Source organism: Empidonax traillii, unplaced genomic scaffold (genome assembly GCF_003031625.1).
Source record: "Empidonax traillii isolate 1590-97213 ecotype Southwest subspecies unplaced genomic scaffold, ASM303162v1 scaffold401:size1000279, whole genome shotgun sequence".
Classification (NCBI taxonomy): Eukaryota; Metazoa; Chordata; class Aves; order Passeriformes; family Tyrannidae; genus Empidonax; species Empidonax traillii.
In genome coordinates, this window is record NW_020955594.1 from 974,305 (window position 1) to 993,971 (window position 19,667).

General features: G+C 38.5%; 1 protein-coding gene across 1 annotated transcript; it reads right to left on the reverse strand.

Moving 5' to 3' along the window:
• Positions 1-668: 668 nt before the first annotated feature.
• TES (testin LIM domain protein) lies at positions 669-18,058 on the reverse strand. The gene is made up of 6 exons (XM_027893687.1): positions 17,932-18,058; positions 8,632-8,884; positions 7,094-7,429; positions 3,581-3,796; positions 2,916-3,074; positions 669-1,620 (listed from the first exon to the last, which is right to left on the reverse strand). Exons 1-6 carry the CDS (start codon positions 18,015-18,017, stop codon positions 1,429-1,431), a joined length of 1,242 nt encoding a protein of 413 aa, XP_027749488.1. The 5' UTR covers positions 18,018-18,058; the 3' UTR covers positions 669-1,428.
• Between the last annotated feature and the right edge of the window lie 1,609 nt (positions 18,059-19,667).

The window sequence follows — 19,667 nt, forward strand, 5'->3', positions numbered from 1 at the left end:
TATAAGCACATTAGCAATGTTACACAAGACAGTAAGCACTGTACAGTAACACAGCCTTAAGTTTTTTGGAAATAACATCCAGATCAAAGAAAACACGGAAACATTTCCCCTCCTCTTTGCCTCCCCAGAAGGGGATTCAACAAGAAAAGAATTAGGAGACAACTTAAGTGAACAACACTAATTTTATTTGTAAATGCTACAATACAGCCACCATAAAACTTAAAAGAGCTGAACGTAAGACTTGCATGGCTTTTTTAAAAAATTAGGTATTTTATTATTTGTTTAGGCCTAATACTTCCCATTCACTGTTTGGCACAAAGATAACTAAAAGGCTTCACTGTAGATCTGTAATTAAAGAAATCTGTCTTAAGAAAAAGAAATAGCCCACATTTGGTTTATCTAGTAAGCAAAGGTAATACACAGCTGTGAATTTTTTTGCTCAAATACTGAATTCTTCTGGAAAAGGCTTCCTTGCGCTTTGGTTAAGAACTTAAAAATCAAAAGGCTAAGCAGGATCCTTTTGAAGAAATACATTCTTGGAAATGCATACAGTTTTGTGTGCCACATCCCTCTGATAGAAGGCACAATTAATGAAAAGAACATTCATGAAATAAAACAGAAACCACTTCAGAAAGGCTAACAGTGACACATGGTGGATTTTTTTTTTTAATCTAGGCAAGACCTGTTCTTATTTTCTAACACCAACACTCTTCCCCCAGTCCATAACCTAACTTCAGTATTCATAAAATTAAAACTCTTTCAAGTATGAACAGTTGTAAGAGGAAAACATAAGCCAACAGAGTTTTCTACTGGTGGAGTTGCTTTCAAAACTACATTTAAGAGTAGTCACTATTCCTCAAGAACCCACGTGTCAAAAACAAGCAAATGATTACACGCAAATTTTTTTTAAGTGTCATTCTCCCTGCATACTGGAGGTCAGGCAAACAAAGCCGTATGTGGCAGTAAAATGGATCATTTTGTCTAAAGTGCTTGATGAAAGCAGGAAAGCTATAAAAATGATAAATTAGTGAAACCAGAGGTGTAAGGGTTACATTTATCATACAGACCAAGATAAATTGGAGCATTTTCACATTTTCTTGTTCTATTAGACAAGATGCAGCAACGAGATCCTTCACAGTGAAGAGCTCCTTTAAAGTGTATATAGTTCATAACACATTTTTTCTTATATTTCTGGGACATGAAGTAATTTGAAGTAAGTCAGGAACAGTATTTCAAAAAAGAAAGTATTATTGTAGCTAAGAAATGAAGATTACATAGGAAGATTTAGTCATTCAAAAAAAATTCTTTGGGAATTGCTATTTAATACTTTCAATAACTTTCAATGCCCTGATACTATATAATTTACAGTAGAAATGCAAGAGCCTTTGGAACATAGCAATGCTTGGTTGGTTCTGTGCATGTCTTCTCTTATGACATCATCTTTTTCTTACATTCCACTGAGCAGAAAACCATCCCTTCCACAGGTATGAACTTCTGGTCAATTAGACACTTGCTGCAACAGGAACACAGGAAGCATTCCTGAGTAGCATGCCAGTTGAAGTTGTTGTATGTCACACGCTGAACTTCTGGATCTATAGCATTATGACAGCCTTGGCAGATCTGTTTAGAAATAAAACAACACTTAAATGAAGCATAGATATGCTCTCTACAAGTCCAATAAAAGCTAGAATTCTTTAATGTTTCTGGGAAAGTGAAGTGTTAAAAGAAGCCTTTTAAATAAGTCTCCAGCTTTTGATTTTTATCTTATTTTTAAAGCAGCACTCCGATTAGAATTCAGTTGAGGACACAAAATAATAAAATGGAAACAAAAAATTATTTGCTGCTGGGACTAAACTTAGACAGTTAGGATGGCTAGGCTTTCCCAATATCCAAATAATCATAAAATTCTGTTATGTCAAGGAGCACAGATCTTTATATATTAATCTATACATCTGAAGAGATTAGTTACAAATCTTCCTATGCATTGACAGCTGTACAGCAATGCCTAATAATTAAATGCTATTAGAAAGTCTTGGATTTTATTCATCTTAATCTGGTTGGTCACAAATTATCATTCAGATCAAGGAAGTTAATGTTTTAAGACAAAAAAAAAAAAAAAGCAGCCTCTCAAAAAGACAATTCCTCATACCTATCTCAGATGATTATTAACTGCCAGCTAGAGATAATAGTTTTTCTCTCCATTCACTATATAAACAGTCTAATGCACATTAGGCTGAACTCCCAACTAGCACCTACTCCACTGATATGACACGAATGGACCATCATCTCAGGTTAGTTTCCATCATAATCATGAATCGAGAACCATCATTTTTTTCCAGACTTCTAGCTTTATCCTGTCATTCACTCTCCTTTATATCTCATGTGGTTAGAAATACAAAGAAAAAGTACCTAGATTGCAGTTGCCACTACAGGCTTTTACCAGATCAGCTGAAGTTGATTCCCACCAGTCTCAATGAAATACAATTGACAAGAACCAAATATTTAGCAGCATCACTTATCTCTACCTACTCTGCTCCTTCTACTACGAAGTCCTGCTTCACCACTAGCTAAGATCAAGGTATTTTTCCATTAACTTTCCTCCCATGGCAGTGGCTTTTAAATAAGTTTATAAATTGACAAAATATTTGCCTGATTTTAAGTTGTGTGGTGGCAGTGTGGTTTTTTTTTTTGGTTTTTTTTTTTTTTTTTTTTTTGGGGGGGGGGACACACAGGTTTGTTCTTTCTTTCTTTTTTTTTATTTTTACAAAGGGGAGAAAGATCACTGACTCAAGCCTAAACATACATTCAATTTATTCTCTTCAGATATTCCCATGCTGGGAAAAAGTAAGAATTTCAAGCTCCATAGATCTATGTTCCCTTCTTTCTCAGCACTAAGATGTCAGCAACGACCTTACCTCAGCATGGTTCTTCACGTAGCAGGATTTGCAGACTGGTTTCTCATTCACCACTACATAGATCTCCCCAGCCAAAACACAGTCACAATCAAAACAGCAGAAGTGCTTCAGATGCCAGTTTTGACCTTCCGCCTGAGTATATTCATTGCTGAATATCAGCTATGAGGAAGACATAAACAAATGCATTCATTTGAACAGGATCTCTTTTACTATATCCAGCCTCAGGATGTTTTGTAATTTTCAAGGAACTCCCGGTGGTTCCAGCATTGTTTGACCGTTTCCCAAAAGCCTCCGTGCTGTTCACTAAGAGCCTGCAGATGCCAGAGGCCCCAGCCAGACTGTTCCCCATGTGCTGCCCGGAGTAGGTTCGCCCCCTAGTGCCCCTCATGAGTAAAGAACTGCACAACTGGGACTTGCTGGAAGCGTTTGCCCTCACATAACAATGTCCCTGTAGACTGTGCAAAATCCCCACCAAATCCAAAGCAAACTATGGATCTTCCTAAACATGCAGTATCCATATCAATTTTGGTTCTTTGCAACTACTATCAGCTAAAGCTAGTGAAGGTATATCCTCTGCCTGCACTCAAGTGTTTCACTAAAAATATTAACCACTTCCCAGAGGAACAAACTTGTACCCTACAAGAACAGACTAGAATATTTCCTACCTCATCACATCCAGCACAGCGGGGTTTTTCACTATCACAATAATGTCTTCCACAGTACAGGTTGCCATTCTTCCAGAAATAGATCATGTCTACTAGAAGTTCACTGCAGGTGCAACACACAAAACAAGCCGGGTGCCACAATTTGTCATATCCAGCACGTTCTGCATAGACAGCTGGGTCGCCTTCTTTCATGTTCAGTTTGCAGTGATAGCAGGACTGGAAAGAGGTATTAATTATTAAGAGAGGTTTATTAAGAGGTATTAACTAACCAAGTTAATTATGCCTTTGAGAGGTACATTTATAGAAATTACATATTATCAATATATTTAGTAAACTCCACCTTCCCAGACTGAAACTAAAGTATTAGTTTACTCCCATGATCAGACAGTAGTGGTACAGGATGCCATATTTCAGGTTTAACTGAGCAATTCAAGATGATGCACATTCTACTGGCATAGCATTAGTACTGCTTAAAAGGATTATTGTATTTTGCCAAATTCATATTCTGCAATTACAGTCCAGTGTCTAAAAAAAAAACCAACAGACAATTAAAATTCATGTTATGCTCTATTAGTCTTACATATTCAAGAAGAAGGAGAGAATAATGAGCCTCCATCAAAGTTAACCAACTAGACCACATAATAAGAAAATGGCTGTACTTCTATATCACGAGAAGATCGAGCCATATCTGTATCACTGGTGAGGAAAAAAACCTGAGTATTTCAAACAAAGCTGTGTTCTAGGGATGCTAGTCACTCATGGCTGTTGTCCAACAGTCTGTGATTAACAATCTTAGGACAGGGAGAGTGATTGAGCAAAAGGGACTACAAAGTGTATGAGCACAGCTACACTACAAATAGTTCCAAAGAGTCTGTAGTCAGTCTTCTGCTCTATACCTGGTTACAGAGAAGGTTTTGTCATCAAGTCAAAAAACACAGTAATTTACGTTACTGAACCCAAATTTTTTTTTATCTACAGTTTAATCACCAGTTTGGCATTTCCTGCACTCCAGCTGGTCTGTGGACTGGGCTGAACATCCTGGGAAGGTTTTCCTCTATGATTCACATCATGACAAGCCCAGCTACAAACTGCTTTGTGTGTGCATATAAAAATAAAATAGATATAAAGTGCCTTGGCTGTAAGGCATATTGATCAGATCTGAGACAGTTTTAAAACATACATAGAAAGACAACAAAAGGGGAGGAAAAACAACTTGGAACAGAATGTATGGAAACTAATGAAAGTGTAAATATATGCACATAAAGCTTTGCAACTTTTCTTTCTTTAGACCTCATACTGCAAAAGAAATCAATTGCAAGGTTAAGTAGCAGCATAGACCCAGACGAGGGCAACATGATTCATTAGCCTACCATTTACAACATCTCCAGCCTAAGTGGTTAAAAAGGTACATAAAGATTTCCTTCTTTACAACATGAAAATATGCTGAATATCTATTTTCCTTTTATTCAGCTTCCAGTCACGGTGAAAAATTTATTTTTTTTTTTTTTAACACAGAGACAGGTATATTTACATTAATAGTGGAGACCTGGTTGTGAGTGGTTTATTGTTGTTTTTCGCTCTTTATTAGGTTTCACAGAACTTCAATCTATTCCTGTAGTGAAAATAAATTTTCCACAGCAACAGGAATACCTGCTTTCAGACTCTGTCTGAAAGACAGCATACAAGAAAACTGGATGAGCAAAGATGCAGAACCAACCAAAAAAAGTATAGACAAAGATGGCACTTCTTCTGCTAAGTATTTAAGTGCTCTTCTTTGTATTGATTTATTTTGAATTGTTAAAAAGAAGTTAAGATAATGCTAAGGTATATAGCTGAAATGAAGTCTCATTGCAGAAATCAGACCCCTTCCCCAAATACTTAAAAATACCATATCTGAATCCTGATTATTCAGCTCAGTGTAAACTCAGTACCTAACAACAAATAAGCAACTCAAATATTCACTTACACTATTAAACACTTCTAAGCCTCTTTCTAAATCATTGCCCACAGTGATAAGATATGCCTGGTTTAGACTGTAGGAAGAAAACTCAGGTGCTGGAGTAAAGAAAGTGTGGAAGTGATAAATAGGTGTAATGTAAAAACAAAGCACGTTTTGACACAATTACTCAAGAGGCCAAAGTGCCTCCTGCCATTGACTTAATGTAGTCCAAGGCAGTTGGTCTACAGGGTACAGTACAAAGTGTGTATTTTGGTAGGTCTTCCTTGAGGAGGTACATGAAGAATTGCTGTGGTGAAACTGAAGTAAGCCAAGTAGGAAAGGCTGATTTAAGACAAAATGACATTAACCTAATTAAGCCATGATAAAATAAACTTTTTAGGATCTTATATCCCCCGGAACACGATAATGGCAAGAAAAAAAGAATAATTAATTTTAGAAAATAGTTAGAGGTAGCCAAGTGGCACAGCTCAAGACTGATTAGGGCAAGTGTACATGTTCAAAGCTAAAACTTAAATGTTGATTTTGTGTTGCCCACCACAAGTCATATACTGTGTCAGTTTAAAAACAAACAACAACAACAAAAAAACCACACCAAAAAAAAGCATACCACACTCCCCAATAACATAAAAGCCATATTCTACAACCAGTGTCAACAAGCAAACCTTTTTCCTCTATTTAGAAATTGTATGTTCATTTTCTGTAAGTAACCTGCAGACAAATAACTTTGGGGATTCATACATATAATAGCAACATTTCTAAAAATCAAGTTACAGTAGCTTGTGATACACTTAAATCAATGTCTATTTCCACTAAACCGATTTAATGTTACTTCTGTAACATTACCCCTATTTTATATTTTTAATTGGTAGTTGAGACATGCACAGCAGAAATCAGCAAGTTACAAAAGAAATACTTGATTAAGGCTGTAGGTTTTCAAAATATCAGTGAAAACTGGATAATTTTGCATATCTTGATTTTTGCTGAACTATTACAAGGCAGAAATCAGATGCCAAAGAATAAAAATAGATAAGAAGATGGATCTGAATATGAAAAGAGGGTTAGTGAAAACTTGTTAGACATGAGACGGAGAGGTGTTACTTTATTATATTCCTTAGTTTCATTTAATTTCAAACACAATTTGTCAAGTTGGTAGTTTTGGTGCTCCTCCAAGAAAGAGAAGAAAACAGGCTTCTAAAATTAAACTAAACTCTTTAACAGGACAAGAATGTAGGAATTAGTCCGTTAAGACTACACCAGTTTTTTGATCATTATTCTGTAAAAGCCACACTACTATACTATCTCCAAGCTAACATGTTTTCGCATCAAGGATGAAAATGACACCTACGACGTTATTTGCTGCAATGCATTAAATACTGTCAAAAAACAGGGCTCTCTGCAGACACTCACAGCATTTTCCAATTCCCCTTCTTTCTTTCCCTCCCCAGATTTTCACTATTCCATGTTAACAAACAATTTAATTGGTTAAAATGACCAAATAGAGCACTCTGGTGATAATATACCTTCTTGCTTTATGTTTCCCTTCTTATACTTACATACTGAGATGCTTTCTGATCTGAGGACTTGTCCTCCATTGCTCCTACAACAGATGAGGTGCCTCTGTCACCATTGTTCAGGTTATCCTCGTCAGCAGCTCTCCCTTTCACATCACCAGGGAGTTTGACATCTCCTACGCCAAGTGCCTCGTTTTTGTACTTCTTCACAAATTGTTCCATCTGCTTAACCTCATTGGGGGAGAGCTCATGGCATTTTGAAGGATCTTGATCGTGAGCAGGCAGCTGCTTAGCCAACTGCTTCTTCCTGTACTGTGCGCCTTCTGAGCCAGCAACAGGCTGCTTCTCCTTTGGTAGCATCTGCATGTACTGTCTAGCCTGAATAAAGAAGGAATTAGATATCAGCGCTTCAACTACTGACCCATTCTCTTAAGCAAACACCCAACTAAAATAATCTTTACTGTTGTTAGGGACGGTCAGATTTGTCAAAAACAAAGTTCTTTCCATAAACATTAAACTCCAGAAACACTGTAACGCAGATGCATTAATTCATTTCTTCCCAGAGCAAGACAAAGGCTTCCTTTTAAGCTTTTTATAACATACAGAAAAGAGTTATTATTTCTCAGAGTAAGTAACATTTACACAGCACCTTGTCTCTACCTATAACTGCTGATCATCAGTATAGTCTTAGAAAAACAGAATCTGAAATAGTCTGCCTGAGGCATACAGACCATTTTAAAAACAACTCTTGCTAAATAAAGGTAAAAAACCTCCAACCCTCTAGTTTTAATAAAGCAATGACAAGCTTAAAAAAAATAAAAAATAGAAGAGTAGTAACTGAAAGTTAAGTAATAGTCAATTTAGATGCACAAGGTTTGATTAATTCACTGAAAAGGGGTAGGTCAGAGATAATGTGATTCTGGCACAGATCACACAATACTGCAGTACAATAAATTAACAATCAAAGTTTGAAAAGTGAAGCAAAATCCTCAGAAGGCTATCTACCATCTCATCTACTTCAGCTGAAAATATACTGGAAGAGAGTTGCTCTTTCAGATGTCAACACTGACCTCGTTCTTACCATATACAGTAAAAGCTATAAGCAAGACTAAGTGTTCCCCTTAACTTTAAACAATGACATAAATTGATGGGTTGGTTTTGGTGTTGGGGTTTTTTCAGTGGTTTTTTTCCTTTTTTTTTTTTTTTGTTTTTGTTTTGGGGGGTTTTGTTTGGTTGGTTTTGGGTTTTTTGTTTTGTTTTTTACTTTAAGCCCACACTCCATGCAAATTTTTTCAAGTTTATCAAAAAAAAAGGAAGTTAGAGAAATTGGGGCTCCAGGGACTTAGAGTTATCTGCTATTAAAAACCATCTCATCTCCCCAGATTTTAAGAACTTCCACATACAAACAGCCACGAATCAAGATGACAGAGGCAAGACTCATTAAACAGGCACCATATTTTCAGTTTTGAAGAGGAAGAGAAGAAGATGATAAGTAGCAAAGTTATCCTTCCAGTAAGCTCTACTACTTTATTTCCCATGAACTCCTGCCTTGAACATGAAAAAAAGCAAGTTGGACTTACAAGTGTCTGATTCTGAACAGGAGGAGCCCACTCATAAGTCACGGTATTGATGGATATGTTCTTCTTGGCTGGCACTGGATTGGTCAGTATCATTACATTGCGCTTATAAACAGGATTGCCATCACTCTTCAGCTTTGCAATAAGGGTCGTGTATTTTGTATCTTCAAAGAGTTTCCCCACTTTCCGATCTTCCTCATTGCTTGAGAGGATATCGTGCTCTTCCTGGCCACATTTGCAGTTGCGGCATATTTTTCTGAAATGGAAACAGAAAGAAAATTACCGTCTCAATCAAAGTGACATTTCACACCAGCTGTGTGTGTAGTAACATTACCCGACCTCTTTTTTCCAGTGCTTTGATTAGGAAATACTGTTTCCTAAAAAAATCAGGAAGCTTTTTACAAGTTATTCCATAACATCCTAAACACCTCTTTATTTCTCCTATTGTTTTAGGTACATTGTTTACAGATATTGTTATCAGACAGGTATCAGTCAACTACATTAATGCATTTTGAATATGATGCCATATCATTCCTTCACTTACATCTCAACACTGATCACACACATACATGTACCTTATCAGCCACCTATCAGATTTATTTTAAAGTAACTTCATTCATCTACACGAGTCCCTCAGCAATCACTTGACCATTTGGGCTTTTGTTTTTCAGTTGCTCTTTATACACTCAGGTTACATGCACTGGTACTATTTTGTTCATATGCATTTGACTGTATGCATGATATTTGGCTACCACAGAGTTGCTATCACATGGAAACAAGTATTCCTTAGAAAGGAAAAAAAGGGCATATATCCATATATACAGTGTAACTACACCAAGTTCTGTTCAAAGCACAGCATTTAGAGAGAAGATGAAAGGAAAGTCTAAGGCTTATATGGACAAAGCCTTTCAAACAGCTCTGAATCAAGTCAGAAGTGCTCTGGCACACACTGTAGAGAGAATTTTTACAGATAACAGCCTTAAAAGGTAGAAACATATCTACTTACTTAGATATAAATGGTATTCTTTTATATACAAGACATTTCAACTGCTTTGGCTAAGGGATATGAGAAAGTAATTTATTACCTTAAGCATAATTAAACAATTCACATATAATGAACAGAACCTTGGATTAGACAAGCTGGTTTATTATTTATTAATGGTTTCCCCAGAACTTCAGTTCAAAGCAGTCAGCCACAGTATACAGAAACTAGTGAAGCTGGACGTTAACTAAAAGTTCTTATAATAGACTAAGAAAACAGATCAACCTTCTGGTTCTCTGGAGTTTAAAGAAGAATAAGCAATATTTTACCCCATTAGTTATCCTTCCAGCATTAACTACCACGTATAAATTGCTTTTCAATCCTGCTTACCAAAACCCACTGAACTCTAACCTTGTTCTACAGTCTTTAAAAGCAAGTTAGGTGCCTTAAGATAACATATGTCACAGGTACAAGACAAGAACATGCCACTGACCACAGTAGGCCTCTGAGGGGATAAGAAAGGAAGGAAGAAGGATGACCTGAGTGTAGCTGGTCATATGAAGTGATGTACAGCCAACCCCAAACATATGCCCTCCATATGTACACCAGTTTATGATGTGGGGTACTACTAGTTCAGTGTGCGGTGGATGTTGTCCTGGTCATGGTTATACAGCAACCACAAATTACGGTAACAAGTTATAAATCCAACTACAAACAAAAATAACAGCTAACTGCAATAAAAATGAACCACTCCACTCTAATAACATGAAAAATAAGGTTGTTAAGCAGAAAGGACTTCACTTTGCAACAGAAATACCTAAAGAGATCAATAATTGGCTGTCTGACAGTTTCCTTAATTTCCACAACAGAAAAGATGCACAGAATGTCAAAGCTGATACTGACCTGAATAGCTACTAAACACTAAGTACTTTGTAATCTCCCAGCTTACCAAAACATTCAAACATGAACCAGCATAGCCCGTTAAGCATAAGAGCTGTACTGTGCATTTCAAGCACTCGAAATGAAGTTTTGCAAGATCTTCAGCATCAGTCTACATGAGCCCTTTACATAACTAATGCCTAGAGATTGTTTAATAAACTAATAAAGAAATTCATATTCACTTTGCTCATCTTTTAAGGCATGCACGTGATTATACCTTATTACTAACTCATATCTTCTTTGAGATCTAATACAAGGTGACAGAATCAGACCTTGTTTTTCAAAAATTTAGTGATTATTACATCATGATCATCATGCAGCTTTGTGCCTCACACCACACATGCAGATGGAATTAAAGCAGTTAGTCCATCTGAACAACACCTTATCAGATATTTTGCTTAGTTTTTCCACTTAAAACTTTTAACGATAGTAAGCCTCAGTTTTATTCTTGCCTCTTGACAGGATGTGATCTAATAACACTGATGAACAAAAAAGATATTCTCAGGTAACCTGCACAGACTCACACAAGTAAAGTATCATCATGCTGTCCAGAACTGCTCTGCTTGCAGGGCAAACCTCAGTAAGAACAGTTCATATTGTTTTATTGCCTGTGCAGTCACAACTGCAATGTGACAGGCTGTGCAGCTCTCCCTATCTGTAAAGCATCCAACTACAAAGAAGCAACGTTGACAGCCTGCAGTGACCAGACCACCCCTCACAAGCTGTGGTGGAATTCTTCCCAAGACTTTCACATGTGCTGGAGAAGCCACAAGGGCACCTTATTTTTTGCTCACATTATGTCATGAAATTGCATATCTTTTTCTAATAGCATTCTTTCAGAATGCAGAACAGCTCAGAGATCCAGTTTCTCTTTTCAACTATATGAACACCCAGACTCAATAATTGCTCTTACCATTCTCTGTCCCACCTTAAAGGCTTAATATGTTTCAGTAATCTCAGTAGCTGTGAGAGATTTTTTTTTCTGTTTTGCTCTTAAACAGGTAGTTGCAAAGAAGTGAAAGCATACAATTTGTACTCAGGTCCTTCCTAGGACCCAGTGTGAAAACTGGCATGGAACTACTGTGCTTGCACTGAAAATAACAAGATACTCACTAATCTTCCCCACCCCTGCACCTACCGAAATTAAGAATTTGAGTGTGTACCTCTCAGTACAATGCCATCTCCTTCCTCTTTCAAGGCTAAGGGAATGACTCTTTGCCTACATAGAGTCTGGAGGAAGCTGTTACACAGGCTCTGTTACAATATTACAAGTGTAATGGCTTTCGCATTAGAACTTGTGGACAATTAAACCTCCAAATGCAGGAAAAGACAATCTAGAAATAATGTCGAGAATGCTAAGTCACAACTGATGTCAGCATATCTCAGTAAGTCAAAGGAAAATCCCCTAGGCTGTTGCCATTTCCTGTGCTACGCAAGGCTCCCTTGGATCTCAGTCACAAGAATACGTCCATAAAACTGCTAACAGCCACAGAAAGGTCTCCTGCCCAGACCAATACTCCCTCCTCTGGAGTAATTTGCAGTATTAAAAGACACATAGTTGACATTTACACACATGTAGCTGACATTTACTCTTCCTGAATAGTACTGTTTACAATTCAGTCCTACCTTCTTCCACTCGGTTGCCACATCAGAATCCTGCTCATTGTCACTCACAGTCCCCTCTGCAGTAGGGATATGGCCAATTACTTCTCTTTAGAACAGACAGACTGGTAATTTCTTCAACTGGGATGCAACTATCTCACTGAAGTGACCCCATGCCATTATCTCAAACTTACACTTCACAAGTCTGTCTGATAATTGATACTTCATCTTCGGCGTTAACAAGTTAACATCTCAAATGTGCCAGAAAAAAAACCAGTTGCTGTTATATACACAAACATAAACATACATAAACACACATGTATGTATAGGCAACTTTATCTCCTTTGACTCTTATCACGACAACAGGCAGTGAAAATTTCCTGTTCTCTCCATCTGTACTGTTGAAAACATTTTCCCTCTACCTGAGGGCATTCAGCAAGATCCCTACTGAAAGAGATATTAGGGACTCTTTCGCAGCTCTCCAGACCTCATAGCAGAAATGTTCCTCCACACAAATCCCAACAATTTGGGAAGGTCTTCCCATTCAAAACATGCAAGATTGTGAAGTTTCCTCCTTATCTGTGGAATTAAAAGTTGCGTATCTGTAAAATAGAGATCTAGTAGATAGTGCCTTGCCCCCAGGTCTTGAGTCAGTAGAGAGATGCAAGAAAGGTATACAGATTCCATCCTCTCCCTCAAGTGGTGGATTCCTGTGTCCCCGATGTCTGTTGACAGCAAGGATCCAAGACTTCCAGTCCCTTCTCCAGAACCAGATGTCAACCATCCTCCTGCTTTCCTATGTTTTGGTGCATGGAGAGGAAAAAATCATTCTGACCATGATCCTTCCTATGCTAGCTCCTAGTGACAGGAGGTAGCAGATGCAAGCACAGAGAAACCCTCAACAAATACCTGGCAAGTCCTGAAGCTTGTGCCCTACACACAGAAAGAGTAACCTCTTCCTATCACAGAATGGGTATGGTTGGAAGGGACCACAGTGAGTCATCTGGTCCAACCTTCCTGCTCAAGCAGGGCCATTGCAGAGCACATGGCACAGGATTGCATCCAGGCAGTTCTTGAATATATCCCGTGTGGGAGACTCCACAGCCTCTCTGGGCAATCTATTCCAGTGCATGGTCACCTGCACAGTAAAGATGTTCTTCCTCATATTCAGGTGGAACTTCCTGTGCATCAGTTTCTGCCCACTGTCTCTTGTCCTATTGCTTTGCACCACTGAGAAGAGCCTGGCTCCATCCTCTTGACACTCCTCCTTTCATATACTTATAGACATTGATGAGGTCCCCTCTCAGTTGTCTCTTCTTGAGGGTAAACAGTCCCAGCTCCCCCAGCCTTTCCTTATAAGAGCTCCAGTCCTTTTAATCATATTTGTTGCCCTCCACAGGACCTGCTTCACAAGCTCCATGTCTTCTGTACTGAGGAACTCAGAGCTGGATACAGCACTCCTGATGTGGCCTCCTGATGTGTCCCTCCTGAGCAGAGGGACAGGATCACCTCCCTCAACCTGCTGGTCACGCTCTTCCTAATGCACCCCAGGATACCCTTTGGCCTTCTTGGTCACCAGGGCACACCGCTGGCTCATGGACAGCTTGCTGTCCACCAGGACCCACAGGTCCTTCTCTGCACAGCTGCTTTCCACCAGGTCGGTCCCCAGCCTGTATAGGCACCTGAAGTTATTCTTCCCCAGGTACAGGACCCTGCATTCGTCTTTGTTGAATTTCAGACAGTTCTTCTGTGCCCATTCCTCCAACATGTCAAGGTGCTTTTGAAGGGCTGCACAGAACTCTGGTTATCATCCACTCCTCCAGCTTCGTGTTGCCAGTGAACCTGCTGGGAGGTATCTGTCCTCATCTCATGATCTGATGTCATCTGCAGGCATCAAGTCTATAATTCTATGATTCCTTCTGTTATGTTTCCTTGCTATCAATGCAGCTATAGTAATTGCAAATGCTTTGAACTGCATCTCATACTTGCCTGTCAGTGGTAGTATCAGAGAATCTTAAAGTCAACCTAAAACTCTTCCCGCCTTCCAGGGATTTTATCTGTGCAGAGAAGTCAGATGCTGAAAAAGGTCATTCCGAAGCTTAAGATCCTTGTCCCCAGAAGCTTTTTCCTGTCTTGGCAAGCCACAGCAGAGACTATCATCACTGTCTGATATATACACGACCAAGATAAATCAGAACGTTCTCTCCCACTTTTAACAACTTATAACTCCTGCCCCATACTTCCCTCTAGTGGGAAATAGGTTCCCAAAGAGCAACATGTAACCGAGTAGCAGTCTTGCATCCAGTCTGCCCTGCTGCATGTGTGTGGAGGCTGCTTTGCAGTCTGAACTGAGTCTAAAACCAGAATTAAGAAAACCCTTCCTTGATGCTGCCTCTACACTTGGACAGAAGCATGATTCTGAGGACAATTTTGAAAGCAAAAGCTATGAGTTCACTAAGATAAAGCAGGTAATTTTTAATCACTCAGTTACATTGTAGACCCTGTCTTTTTCATGTTGTATTCAGCTCACAACACTGAGGCTGTCAGAATTTCAAAATTCAGGAAAAAAATTTACTAAAGGCTTTGTTTACCACCATGTTTATACTAGCCTCAATTTACAGTTCTGCACCTATAAAACCTTCACACAATAGTGTCTCAAAATTTACAGCACAAACTGTTACATAGCACTTGCCACCCTAGAAGAGATATTTTCCAAACACTTCCAATATAAAGAAGGGCGTAGCAACTCTGTAAAACTCTGCCACCAGACAGGTAAACTTAGATCTTTTTGGTGCTCTTTCCAATCTCACCCCCCAGAGGAAGAGCTGAGACTCTTTCATACAGAAATACGGAAAGAAATCACTTGTTAGCTCTTTGAAGAACACCATTTCCATGTATCAGGCCAAGGGCTGTGTGATGCGCTGAAGCTCCCTGGCTCCCTCCAGGAGAGGGCAGTGTCAGCCTTACACCGCCCGCAGCCGCTGCTGCCTCACTCACCGTGCTGCGTCAGCCTCCTAGGGAGATCACTGTCTTCCTAATGCCCGCAGAGTGCTGTGCTTTGGGTTTGTAGATAAAAGAGCCCAGATAGCACTTACTATTGTTGAGCACTTCTGGCACAAAGTCAAGGCTCCCTCGTTTTTTGACTCTACCCCTACCTCAGCAAGTGAAGATGCTGGGAAGGGGCACAGCTGATTCAAACTGGCCAGAGAAATGCTGAATACTATATGTCATGATCAGCAGGATGACAGAGGTAAAGGGTCAAGAAGGCAGGGTTTCTGAGTCTGAAAGTAGACACTGCATGGAGACTGGCTGGACATCAGTCTGCTGGTAGGTGGTGGCTGGTGATTACCTTGCTCACCCCCCGTTTCACCTATTAAACTAATGTGATTTCAACATATGAGTTCTTATTTTTGTTCTTGCTTCTTGGCCCCACACTGTGATGTGCAGGACAGGGAGCGAGCAGCTGTGTGGGTGCTTGGCTGCTGGCTGGCCTCAATCTCCACCCCGTTATTCCCCCAATGAGTGACAGTTTCTCTAACTACAATTCTTAATTCAACACTTGTGTTTTACAGATGAGTAACAGTAAAATTAGTGATTAAACTTGAACTGATTTTGATCATTCATGCTATAAAGACAATATTCTGTTTACTTGTGCTACAGTTTGTTTCTACTTCAGAGTTTCAAATTTTAAGGCTAATGACTAAGTGAAAAGGATCTTTCTGTTTCAAGTGGTGGACTCCCAAAATACCTGCATCATGCAAAGCATATTAATATCTTTTCCTTTAAAAACTGATTACATAAAACTGAATTAAGACATTCCGTCTCCAGTAGCGGCTCTGTTGGAGAAACAGCTGTTTTCTAACCCATTCTTGAATTGTCCCAATTGCTAACTTATCAACTGTTTCAGAGTTATGTGCCACATTTTTCTGACTCATAGATAAAGCTTCTCAGAATGCTTCCACCTACCTTATTTTATCTAGTCTATCCCATATAGATTCAATTTCTAAATTAAATCTTATCTAAATTGTCACTGTTTTTACATCTTCTTCCTTACTTGCTCTTTAGTCCACTGCTGTCTACACAGTCTTGCTTCCTAGGAGAGGCAGTGTTCTGATGAGCTATGAATTCAGGACCTAGCACAATAAGGCCTAACCACAGGAAGGTAGTGAAACACATATAAAGAGAAGCAGACACTTTCTAACTTGGCAATCATACTATTAGGTGATTAAATCACTTAAGCTATCTTATTTCTTTTTACACCAAAAATTCTTCCCTTTAAAAAAATAAGTTAGCAATTACAAAGTCTAACATTGAGAGTTAAGCAAAAGAAAAAAAGGGGGGGGGGAAATTTCACTGAACTAATCTTTCTCCTCCCCCACTTGTAATTTTCCCATCTATCATGGTGACTAGAAAGCAATAAAATTTCTCATCTAACCATGGATAAACACTATTTACTCCTGCATTTTTAATTCTCTTTTTTTGCATTACCTACGCACATTAAGTGTGTTCCCTTTTATTTTACTTGTACTTCTACACTAGTTCTTGCAGTGACTCAGTGCATATTGAAAAGGTATTCCATAAATTAATCGTGTCTTATCTTTAGATGATCACATTTACTTATTAGCGCACTACCACTTCTTGCTCTATATCATTATTTATAAGCTATTTCTATAGCTACATATTACAGATACATAATCAACAAGTTATGTTCTTATCAACTTATAGCAAGCTTTTGCTGTGTTTTGTTTTTGATTGCCTGGTTATTTTCTAAATGGTCTCATCTGCAGTCAAATACTTGGGCAAAGACATAAAATCTCCTAGGCCTTATCAGCACCTGATGCCACTATGATTGGGATACAAAGCCTACCTTCAAAGAACCCCACAAAATAAAACTCTGCTGCAGATACAGTTATGACTGTAGCTAAATAACACTGACAAAATGTTAATAATATGTACAAAATGTAATTACAAAAATTTAATAATTTTTACTGTTAGCATGTGCTAGTGCTACTAACAATTACTGGGTTTTATGACCTTTTCAGGTGTTTCCCTTTCAGAAGGATTTTTTTAAAAATCAGAATCACTAATCTACATCTTAAAGCATAGCCAGTACAGTGAGTGACCTGGGTCAGCTACGTATATATGCATTAATATACATATATAGATGTTGTTCCAATAAAACAAGAAAGATCTTAATGTAATACAAAGTTTCTGCCCAAGTAATGGCATAAACCACAGCACAGACTATTTCCTGCTATCATCAACTCATTGGTATAGTAACAGTGCATTATTCAAGGCTGAGTACTGTCCAACTTACTTGAATTGTGACACCTCTTCCCCCTTCAAAGTCATTTGAAGCTCTATACAAAGTTACATTGTATTTTCAAAATAATTTTACCTTATCTATTTGGTCAGGAGTTGAGAATGCATTTATGGTAAGGATGGCCATGTTTTTACAAACCTAATTCAACTGTTTAGTCAGCTAAAGCAAATGCTTCAGTAGAAATACTACCATTTTTTTTTCCAGTGCAGATAAAATATTCATAAGTGATTAGATACTTAAACACTCTGTTATAATGCATTCTGAGAGCTTTGGCCCTGAACCTTGTCAGCTTTTTAAAAGCATCTGAGTAGTTTAATCAAAATAATAGTTTAATTAATAGTTTAATCAAAAAGTTTAATCAAAAGAGAGAACAAAAGCAGTTACTTAGACATTTGCATACATGTACTAAAGTCTACAATGCTGAGTCACAGTATAGGATACATCTGGTGTCACTTACCTCCAGTAATGAAGCTCAAATCCTTCACACTTTTCCTTGCATTTTAAGCACGGGGCACCAAATCCTTCCTCGTGGCCCAAGCCCATCTGTGTACAGAGCAAGATGACTACAGTCAGCTTCACGAATAATACTGTATGAATGATTTTACTGTTGCATTTATAATCTGCAATCTACAGTTAAAGCAAAAGGTTAAGCATTTGATTAAGTTGACATCAGGACAGCATTTTGGGGTCCACTTGCCTTCCTATTGTATCTACATAACTAACAGTGTTCCCCCCCACCAGCCTGTTCACAGAGTTGAGCTAGCAGGCAGAGCTAGCCTTAGCCAAAACCAGGTATTTTTCTGGTGACTTGTCTCCCCAGCCCAGCTTCTACAAGCATCACACAAGGGAAGAAACAGATTATTTGCAGCCCTTCCTTAGGTTTGAAGCTGTGAAACTGCAGTGAGTGAGGCCAGAAGACTTTAGTCAAAGGACATTTAATCCAGGTGTCAAGACAAAGTGATTTACACTATATGACTCAATAAAATAAAGGAGATGAAGAAATAAACAGACCTCACATTTACACTTATTTGGGAATAAAGGTAACAACTAAGCATTTAGTCTAATATAACAGCCACTCAAAGTTTGAGGTGAAAAACAGACATGAAGCACCATAACTTATGCATTCATATAAGACAGTAAATTTAAAATGTAACATTCCAGCTCTTTAAACCTTTGGGAAACATTGCTCTTAAATCAGACAGATGAAGGATCACAGAACTGTGGCTACAGCAGGGTATGCAGCCTCATGCCCAACATGCAGAGAGGAATCCATCCCTACACTCCCGCCCACCGCTCCAGCAGCACAAGGAGCGCTCCCAGCTTTGTGGGTAGACACTGTGGGAGGGATTGTCATTGTGAAGGAGACAGCTCACCTATAGTTAAGCTTTTACCACAAATGGAAACTGAGCTAAAGCTGACAAGTTCTGGTACTAATCTTAGTTCTGGCAACATTAACACAATGCCAAAGTTGATTAGATGTTGTGATACAGTTTTATTATTAAGTTTGCCATTTACTCTGAGAAATCGTACTACTATTATTGTACGTACAAGGATGTAAACAGCTCAATTTTCAACTTGTCTCTGTCCAAAATGAAGGAACAGATTATTCACAAAGCACTTGATTAATGCAGAACACATGGTAAGATGCAGGGAATACAACATTTTCAGTTATTTTATAATTTAAAGAATCAGTGCCTTTACAGTCATTAGACATCCCTGAGGAAATTACAAAGCTTGCCTGCAGATTGTGGTCTATTTAGAGGAAAGCGATACTTTAGCAGCTATTAAGCTACTGCTTGCAACTGTAGGGATGGACTGAGGGAAATAAAATTATTTCTTTCATATCTGCAAGATGAAGTACAAGCCCACTGTGATCTTGGTGACATCTTCATCAACTTAAGGGCTCAAGAAGTTCACATACTATAGGTGCTAACCTGAAGCCTACCAGAAGATGTGCCAAATCAACATAACTTTAAAGATTAAGTTCTCCGTCAGCTACACTTTTGTCTAAACTAACAGATAATAAATGTTTGCCTTCACTGAAGATGGGCATTTACAGGGGTCTTATCTGGAATCCAGAGCTCCCCATAAGAATACTGTACCTCATGCACACAGGCACACACCACAAGACAACTACACTCTCTTGTCAAGTCACACTCAATTAGAACAAAATGTTGGCCAGGATGTTCTCTA